The sequence below is a fragment of the Pseudochaenichthys georgianus genome, chromosome 10 (assembly GCF_902827115.2).
Source record: "Pseudochaenichthys georgianus chromosome 10, fPseGeo1.2, whole genome shotgun sequence".
Classification (NCBI taxonomy): domain Eukaryota; kingdom Metazoa; phylum Chordata; class Actinopteri; order Perciformes; family Channichthyidae; genus Pseudochaenichthys; species Pseudochaenichthys georgianus.
In genome coordinates this window covers 30,037,382-30,047,806 of record NC_047512.1, presented here as the reverse complement: position 1 = coordinate 30,047,806, position 10,425 = coordinate 30,037,382, and the positions used below count along the sequence as shown (strand labels likewise).

General features: G+C 39.0%; 1 protein-coding gene across 1 annotated transcript; it reads left to right on the top strand.

Moving 5' to 3' along the window:
• Positions 1-382: 382 nt before the first annotated feature.
• On the top strand, positions 383-9,894 carry eif4ebp3l (eukaryotic translation initiation factor 4E binding protein 3, like). Its single transcript, XM_034092123.2, has 3 exons — positions 383-792; positions 2,495-2,668; positions 8,461-9,894. The coding sequence occupies exons 1-3, from the start codon at positions 660-662 to the stop codon at positions 8,487-8,489; spliced, it is 336 nt and encodes a 111-aa protein (XP_033948014.1). The 5' UTR covers positions 383-659; the 3' UTR covers positions 8,490-9,894.
• Positions 9,895-10,425: the final 531 nt, after the last annotated feature.

Sequence of the window (10,425 nt, the reverse complement as noted above, 5' to 3'; positions counted from 1 at the left end):
AATTTTGTGTCAAACATATTTTTTGAAAAAACATTTGTAAACGTTTGCAGTGGACCTGTAGGAGGCAGTGTTGTCGAGGAGACGGGTGAGGTGGAGGTGCGCTTGTTTTGCGAACCAGAGACGCCCTTTAGTTGAACCCGCTGTGAAAATTATGCAATTTCAATATTCACAATATAATATGCCCCCAAATTAAAGGGCTGAACATAAGTATTTTGAAGTGTATGCGGCAAATGAGTGATAGTGTTTACATTCTTAACAGTGTTAACAATGTTCACTTCAATGTTACCACCGCCCTCACGGACTGTCTCTTTATAAACGCTCGCACCCAAAGCCGTTGCACCAACACGTGTCTCATGGCTGTTGCACAAAACATCACGAGTGGCTGCTTCAGCTGTGTGTGTTACAAATACTGCACATGGTATTTTTGGTAGCTGCTTATAGCGACGGACATCACCGGGCCCCATACTCTGAACTTTTTGGAATTCTTTGTTTACAAGTTAAAGCACAACTTTACTTTCATTTCTGCAAGTTGTAAAACAATTACAACTTTTAAGTCAGCGGTCAAGGCTGTACGCGAGCGTTATATAGCGAGTTTGAGGACTTTGACAAACAGTTGTAACTTGTCCCACTCCGCCTGCAGCAGCCACGCAGAAGCTATCATGTCGACCGGCTCAAATGAAGTTAAAAGCTGCCCCATCCCCACCAGGGTGCTCACCCTGAAGGACTGGTCCCAGCTACCCGACATTTACAGCCAGACACCCGGGGGCACCCTGTTCTCCACCACGCCTGGAGGTAAGACTCGCGGCCCGGTGCAAGGCTTTCTCTCCAGGGTTCACCCAGGCTACTGTTGTTTTCGGAAATGAGTTTTCACCACGGAACTTTCCAGAACAAGTTAGCTAAAAAAAAAGCGTGTGAATTCGTGCAAATGGACACAACCCAACGACAAGAAGCTGCAAACAGTACAAGAGTAGTTGAAACGCATGTCAAAGTGGTTGTCTAACTATAATTTACCAATGACAAATGTCGCGTAGCTCACATTCTGCACGGTGACAGTTGGCTGCAGCTCTCATGTTGTCAACAAGCTAACTGTCATTTTAGGACTTTTTGCAATGCTTTTTGTAATGCTTTTGGATGGAAACAAAGTACTTTTTCATAGATTACATGCACATACACTTAGTATTGAGCTAAAGAGTTTTTTATATATAATAACGTTGTAAACTACAATAATAATAATAATAATAATACATTACATTTATATAGCGATTTTCCTGGTGGTCAAAGCGCTTTACAAGCAAGTAAATACAATGTAATATACTACACAATAACAGATATGTCTAGTATGTTTTTCTAATGGCAGCTTGAACCTTGACATAACAAAAACAAACACGCATTGAGGGCTGAACAGTCACTTGTTGCTGTATCAAAAACACACACGTAAGTCTAAAGACAACATAGCTGTCTAACCCATGACTTGTGATTTAAAGAGGGTGTATTTGTGTTCAGTGATTGGCCCCTGCCATGGTGGAGGAGGTGGAGGCCCTCCTATCCCCTCTGCTGTCTGCTTTGCATTTCAGGAACTCTTGAGAACATTCTGTACAAGTTAAGAGGGGGGGGGGCAAAGGAAATGTCTAATGCATGGGGACTATGACAAGTGTAAATAAACACCGTTTTAATGTGTACCCAACATTGATCGCTATGGTAAACATTGCACAACAACTTGCAACTCAGTTTTGACTTGTTCCTCTTTATGTGCAACACATGTCCCTATAGTGGGGTCCTGCCATGTGTTGCTAGCCCGGCCCCTCTTTTACATAACCCACTCTAAAGCTTTAAATGCATTGCTAGCCTATAGCTTGCATTCCAGCCCTCTTTCCTCGCCCCAGTTCTCCCTCCGCTTCCCTTTGTCCTGGAAGAGCTGCTCACCACAGCTATTACATAACTTGTTTTTCCTCGGGTCGAGGTTGAGCTAGTTCAAACTCTAATAAAGAAGCAGCAGTCCCCTCCTTGACTCGAGTCACATCCTGGTCAAGTTATCACAACACACCATTTATGAGGCTGTTTTTTTCCGTTTGGGAGTTCACCACATGAGAGTTGCAGCAGTGTTTGTGTGGAGATTAATACACAGCTGTGAGGAAAAACTTGAAAAGCAGTTCCTGGATGCAGACCTAAACATGTAGCATCTGCCAATCGAGTTTCCCCAGTTAAAGGACAAACATGTGGTTTTAATCTCAAGGCCTCTCCCTTGAAAGAGAGAAGGTTTTGTACTCTGATTTCCTAGAATTCATAGCAGCCCTCCCCTCTGCACCGCAAACAGAATCCTACTGAAACCCCCTCCTGTAGAGGATACTGATACAACACTCCCCAGATGTGCACCATGCCATGATGCACTTAATCATAATCATAAATTAGATACTCCAGCAGTTGGTATGTTTTATATTTGTTTACCCCAGGACAAATACAATATTTTCTTTCTTTTATTCTCTCATAAACACAGGTACACGCATCATCTACGACAGGAAGTTCTTAATGGATTGTCGAAACTCTCCTATCGCCCGGACCCCCCCATGCTGTCTGCCCCAGATCCCCGGGGTAACAGTACCTGCTTCACACCCCATGGGGAAACTGCAGGATCTCAAAGAGGAGGAAGAGGAAGAGAAAGACATTGCAGGTATGCAACTATTTATCGCTTTCTTTTTACGAGTGGATTTAACGAGTAAATACACAGTTCAGTCCATGTCCATATATCATTAATTCATTTGTGGTTTTATGAAATCAAAATAATTCATTTGAAAGAGGTGAACAACACATCAATTTCCCGATGCATAGAATGATTTTACAGATGTGTTGGGCTGCAGGAATTGGGGCAAAAATAAATAATTGCGGTTATTACGATTTAAAAGCAATGAACTGTGCAGCCCTGTTTTCCAGTTTTTTCTTTTAGATACAAACTGAATGTTATGTTGTCATGAGTATCACACATGTACTGCAGTCAGGTGCAGCATGTGTCCCAGCAATATCATGGCTGCATTTTTTTGCAGCACAACTGTGTTGAGGGTCGGGACAGGAGTGCTCAGTCATTATCGCCATGTGTTAGTTCAGTCTTTCAACTCCATCGGTATTACCATGCTTTGGAAACTAGGCTAGTGACTTATTACGCAATAATCACAAAACGCAGCTATCACCATCAGATATCCCAGTATTTCCTCTATCATTGTCTTGGAGGGCAGCTGCGCCCCGCCAACGGAGCCCCCGCGACCCCCTGAAATTCAAGGTGTTTACATTTTTTTTTTTTTTATAATTTTCTTTTCTTTTTTATATATATATAGAAATTGCAACTAATCTATATCTACTGTCACTTCTCACATTGAACATGTGCTCTTTTATTAAATAAACTGAACACTTTCATTTTAAGTTGTGAGTTCAGTGTTTTTGACAATAAGAAACACAGATGCATTAATCAATAACAATAATCCACAGCTCCTCTCTCTGCTCCAGAGGATTCAACAAATATATATCCCAATGCCACATTAACTTAAAGATATCAGCTAGAAATGTCTCCAGTTAATTACTTACAATAAGGCAATTGTTTTTTGTATTACAAGTTTTCTGAAAAAGCATGTTTGAATATGCAAAAGAAACATTAACGCATGAAATATGCGCATATTTCAGGAACCGAAATCTGGACTCTGGATAAAGCCAGGTTCAACATTCTTGTTTAATTTTGTAGTCATATTAGTATCTAAGGCTTTTACAGAAGGGATTTTGGATATCTCTTTTTATCACTCCATAAATCAGAAAATACTGTCAACAGCCCTAAAATATCAATTTCGTGTTATATAATTCAGGCTATGATGATATATGAACAAACCCTTCTGTAAAAGCCTTCATAATATTGATAGGAATATAACTGCAAGGTTTGGTGTATGTACGTGATACTGAAGTGGACATTTCGAACTCGGAGTAGGAGAAGAAACTCATTTTGAGAAAACGACCTTTAAAGATTGCAGTGAGGCGCTAGCTAAACCCTCATGTTCTTTGGATGACAGCTTGCGCATCGACGCACTCCGTGAAGGTATTTCATGTTCGGGGTCATTTGTTTTTTGTATAACCTTGCTTTGTGCAAGTGACAATTGTTGTCGTCTTCTCTGTGAACGTTTTTTTCGCCGTTCTTTTGCCATTTTGAGATTTAAATTTCTAGCGGAAAGCTAATCAGGAAGTGTTTTAGCACACCTCGTGACGCATCTGAACTAATCACGTTGTCAGAAATTGACACCAGCCAATGAGATTTTGTTTCTTGGTTTAAGACCCCTTTGTACTTTCACGATTGGTTGCTGATACAAAGGAAATGACCATATTTGGATCAGATGAGATTGTGCAGGAGAGACGGAGCTTTCCAACGATACCTCTGATGACATGGTGCAAACTAGGGTTGCTCAATTAATCGTATTTTAATCGCAATTACGATTATGGCTTGCAACGATTACGAAAACAACTTAATCGAAATAAAACAATAATTTTTTTATTATTATTACTTTTTTTTTTTCTTTCAATTGAATTATACTTTAAAGTTCAGGGTAATCAACTGTTAAAAACATACTGTTCACATTTCTCCAATAAATTGATGTTTTGAAAGTAAATGGATAATCCTTTTTAATAATCGTGATATCAATTATTGACCCAAATAATCGAGATTATGATTTTTGCCATAATCGAGCAGCCCTAGTGCAAACAGCGGCCGCGGTGCTTTGTTACGTTAGAATGCTAACTTTTGGTGAATTTAGGAGAAATCTACAGATGCAAATAGACAAACTATAGTAAAATAAACACTTAAAGGAAGGCTCCAGTCATTAGATAGTTAATAAAAACTTCAGTATTTAGTGAAACATTATGTTTAAACCATACCCTGACGAAATCAGCGATATTCCCCGGTAAATAATGATTTTATAGCTCTTTTTTATCAAAACCTGTATATTCCGTCAGGCAGCTGCCATTTTGGCCATTTTCAGTAGTCACATGATCCGAAAAACTAGGTCGTGACGTCATCTATGTGTTCACTTTGTAAACACACGAACAGCTCATTCGACGAAAACATGGCGGAGTATTTGAGTTCGGACTCGTCAGCCGAGGAAGAAGTTTAGAAAAATAAAGTCCAGGCGGACTTACTTTGAATTATCACTATAGGTATTCATTCCATCCAAATACAACTGTAAAAAAAATAAAAACATACTCTGTTATCCTCTTAGGCCCCACGGACCCGGTTCCGGGGCCGAAATCGCGTCATTTGCAGGAAACAACGTCTAAGGAACCTTAATATTTAATAAGCTATGAATATTTTATATACATATAAAGGGAAAAAAACTAATTTAATCTTTTTCATTTTTTTCTTTAAAAAAAACACACAATGCTAACAGTGAGCCTCTGATTTAGCCCCGAGCAAAAAATGCTAACCTATTACTGCACCGAAAATCACTCCTAGCTCCCTTATTAATTATCCTAGCTGCACATCCAACACATCGTTTATGATCGTAAAGACACAGAATCTAACGGTGCTCACCTCAACACTGAAAGATACAAACTCGCGACGTTATCAACAAAAACGTACATCAAAACAAGTGGCGCTAGGTACTAACATGCGCTAGGCTAACATGGCTTACCTTCGTCTTTGCCTGGTCTAAACTGGTCTTCAATGGTATTACAACGTAAAAACGATGATGTAGTTAATCCATAGGTTAATATCCAATGTGACTGTGTGCCCTTTGAAATGTTCTGATAATCTATAAGCAATAAAACTGCAATTCCGTTATCTGCTGTCCGCTCTGTGCTCCGTGCGCTCTGGGTCCTGCAATTCCTGCTTCCTTACGTAGTAAACAATAAGTAAAGTCTGCTGCGTAATGTGCTTACGCTGGCTGGCATTGGCAGTGCACTGCATCCCCATTAAATAATGGTTGATCAATAAATCCTATTTTATGTTTCATCATACTCTCAGAGTAGTCGTCCGGAAACTTGAAATGTTCGCTGCATACTAGTGCTGGAGCGACGCGTCGACATCAAAATATCGTCGACGACATATTTCCGCGTCGACGCGTCGCTACACACACGTGGGTGTGTAAACAAAGCAACAAGCAGTTCGCAATCGCACTTCAAACACAATGGAGACTGAAACGGCTACCACCTCCTCACAGGATTGCGCACGAAGCCCTCAAACGAAAACATCTCGCCCTAGGTCTTCAAAAGCATGGGAATATTTTAAAGTTAGTCCAAAACGCAAAGATATTGTCATTTGCAGTCTTTGCCAAATGGAGTTGGCATATCACACAAGCACAACGGCTATGTTGGAACATTTAAAGCGGCAGCTAGCTGTGGTGGCTACCATTAGCAGCTAGCATTTGCTCTCCGATTTTTACATAAAAATGGAATTATGGATTATAAATTCAATCATTTTTTTATACATAGACGTTAAAAACCTATGGATTAACCGATTCAGCCGCGGTTTTTCTCATTTTAATGCCATTGAACACGTCTTTTGATCAAATTGACAGCTACGGTGGTGAGACGATCTCCCTAGAAGCTCTGTAAAGGTACGTGTTGTGATGACTGTATTTGCTTCCCCTGTCGCGAGTCCGGATCACTCAGTGATGATACTATATACCTACATAATCTGTGGAGTCTCAGCTTTAATCGGATATCTTGTATGTGCAGCTACGATAAGTAATAAGGGTACTTTTATCTTGAGTTCTGTGCCAATGTCCGTTAGCATTTTTCGCTCATGGGTCATTTAGATGCTTCTTATGAGACTTGTGTTTTGTTTTGGTAAACATGGTTTGTATCGGCAGTTAGCTGAGATTATTACCGTTAATCTGGTATAACACATTAATAGTTTGTTAAATATTAAGATCCCCTGAGACACAGTATTGTGAAAAAAAAAAAGTTTACATTACGTTTTTTTTACATTACGTTTTTTATGAATTGAACAACAGACAAATAATCGTTAGATTAGTCGACTAATCGATCAAATAATCGCCCGATTAATCGTTTTCGAAATAATCGTTTCCCCCCAGCACTACTGCATACATGCGCCTGTGGATCTTTCGGTTCGTGCCGAGCACATTTCGCTAGCCACTGCCTCCGAACGTACTTCCTACGACAATAGATGGAACCGAGCATTGTTCCTATCCGAATTGTGGCAATGTTTCGCGATACAATGAGGCATATTTCAATAGAATTGTGAGAGTAACTAGAGTAAACAACATGAACCAAGCACATACGTCAATTTGTCCTCGACACCAAACGCATAGTTCACGTCACTTCCGGTAAAATAAGTCATGTGACTCGTCAAAATGGCGCCGCCCACAGGGTTGATGTTATTTCAGTAATCAGCTTAAAATCACTGATAACCTCATCGGATTAAAAAAAAAAAAAAGACTGGCAGAGACTAGTCTGTTTTATCGGATGATAATTATTTAAAAATGCGTGTCATGAGCATTGCCTCCCTTTAAATGTGTATTTTGTACGTTTTCCTTCCAAAAGCCTGAAAGAAAACATGTGCTCCAAATATCTGGAACAAACTCCCAGAAACCTGCAGGTCCGCTGCAACTCTTACTACTTTTAAATCCAGGCTGAAGACTTTTCTTTTTGTCGCTGCTTTTAATTGAACTATTCATATCTTAAACTGCACTGTAACTTTTATCCATGTACTTTTTCTTTTAATGTTTAATTGAACTATTCATATTTTAGACTGCACTGTAACTTTTATCCTTGTATTTTTCCTTTTAATGTTTATTTTATTAGCTTTTCTTTTTTAATGCTTAATGTCTTTCATTTTTTGTAAAGCACTTTGAATTGCCTTGCTATATAAATAAATAAACTTGCCTTGCCTTATGGAATCAAAATAGCACAAAGTCTCAAAATGTACCAGTGCATGAAAAACGATGTTTTTGCCTGCTGTGTCTCGCCTTAAGAACGTTTCTCTACATTTTAGGGTCCTACTGTCAGTTGTTAATTTGTTGGTGAGGGGTGACGATATTATTGTATATTTAGTAAATGTTTTTTTTTTCTGATTCTGTGAGAGGACACCTCATTTCGGCAGTGTTTACCAAAGGTTCGGGTTCATGAGCAAGTTGAGACGGATATTTATATTTGAGGAAAATACATCAAACTGTCACCCTCCATTCCCCGTGTCAACCAGAGTCCACAGAGATTTGACCCTTGCCTCTTGTGTTCCCTCTCTTGGTTGGTAAACAAACAGGACACATAGTCTAGATTTCCAGCTGCACCCATTCAGTCCACTGTTTTTGTTTTGTTTATCTCACCAGTTATGAAAGCATCGATAAGGTCTGTACTTTGTCGTCTTCTCTCCGGTCCGTTAAGGCGTGGCTGTGCTTTGTCTGTGAACACATGTTAACTATCAGCTGATTGTCAAATACCTCCTTAACCGTTTCTCCTCTTCCTTCTCCTCCACAGATGACAACCAGTTTGAGATGGACATCTGAGCTCCATTATTACCTCCTGTGGAGAGTTATTTGTTAAAACGCCTCCAAGGTCATTAAATGACTGTCATGCATTACATATAAAGCTTTTTTTCACCTTTTTTTTTAAGCGCTTTTGTGAGGAACCAAAAAGAAACTATAGCAGTGGTTCCCAACCTGGGGGGAAGATCGCAGGGGGGGCGCCAGGCCTCAGATGATTTGAGGCCAAATATCATATTTAGACTTTTTTTTAAAAGATGTTTTTTTTTTTTTTTTACATATAATTGTAACTCAATTCATGATTGTCACTAAAAGCCTTGTCTCTTCATTACAATACAATATAAAAAATAATTGATTAATTCATTTGAATATAAATTCAAGTTAGTAGCTATTAAAGGCATAAAAATACAAAAATGTATAATTTTTTCTTTGATAGAAATGTTTCTTCTGCCCGTAAAGTGTCCAAACCAGGCTTTTCTGGATAAGCGCATTTTTAAAACATAGCCATTGTCCATGCCGGTTTCAGTTGGATAATTTGTCACAGTTGCTCCGATCAGATCGGTCTCCTCCATTTTGTAAATTATTTACGACTTTTGAATCCACATAAACACATCGGCAAAATCCGGCTTACTTTGAGCATGTGTTTTAAACAGTTTAATCCCTTTGTGAATTGTTTCCACTTGCGCCGTCCTTTAATTTCTTCATACTGTGGGAATCCAAATGAATTCATCCGGAGTCCAATAACCATCAAAGTCACTCCAATAGTGCTCCTTAATTACGCTTTCATCCTCCTTTAACAAAACACTTCACATTCATCCAGTTTGTGACAGTAGTTGTAGCATTTTTGATGCTACAACTACAGCCCCCCCCCCCCCTGAGTGTGTGTGACTCCACCAGGAGTCATTTGGGGGGGCTCTTGGGAAAAAAGGTTGGGAACCACTGAACTATAGGGTGTTTTAAACCCTAAAAAAAGCAAAGAAATGCTATTTTTAAAGGGATGATTGGTTGCTCACTCACTTCAGAGCTGCAGCAGGATTGAATAAAATTCATTTTGATTTCACTTTTTTAAAAAATCTTTTGTAAATAACATTGTAGCCTATTTTTTAAGTTGGGGGAATATGAGATGATTACATTAAGAGATGTAGAGTTTTTCACTGCAGGCATCAGTTGTTTTGTTGTATTTCTCCCAAACGGATGGCTTACTTTCTTTGTGATGGGCAAGCAAGTGTCTCCTAATATCGGGGGGTCAGGGCCTACTGAAAATCAGCTCTACTCTGTATTGTACAGAGGAAAAGCTAAAATGTGAATAATTTCAAATAAAGGCTATTCAGACCTGTCAAACTGCTTGTGTGGGTTATTTTTATTAAACATATATTGTCCTGTGAATCTATTATGTAAACTGAATAAAATGTTTTTATTATGCAACGACCCTCCGTTTTTTTCACACATTTTTTACTTTATTTAAATGTTTTTTCCCGAACTGGCCCTTGAAGCTCAATGCTTTTATTTTATAACAGCACACTGAGTCAATCTGTGGTCTGTTAAGGTCTGCCTATATTTCAATAAGAGCTTGTCTATAACGTCTTGTGTAATGGAAAACCATGTCGCCCCAGAAACCTGTTCAGAGTTAACCAGTTGCATAAGGCCTCGCATATAGAATGGTGTGTTTTTGTGCACTGGAGTCAACTCCCCTCACAGACAGACTTGGCCCCTCTGTCATGGATTGGTTAAGTAGTTAAGCTTCAGGCGAAGTTATTAGCATTTAAGTCAAACATAAGCATAATCTTTGTTGCTTGAGATGCCACAGTCTGAAATGACTAATTAACCACAAATGATTCTTATACGGGATGATGCAATATGCCAGTATCAACTATAACTGAAATAAATATTGATATTTAAAGAATACTAATATGATTATACTGACCATGTGATTTTCTTTTGTTCATCAGTTCATACTGAT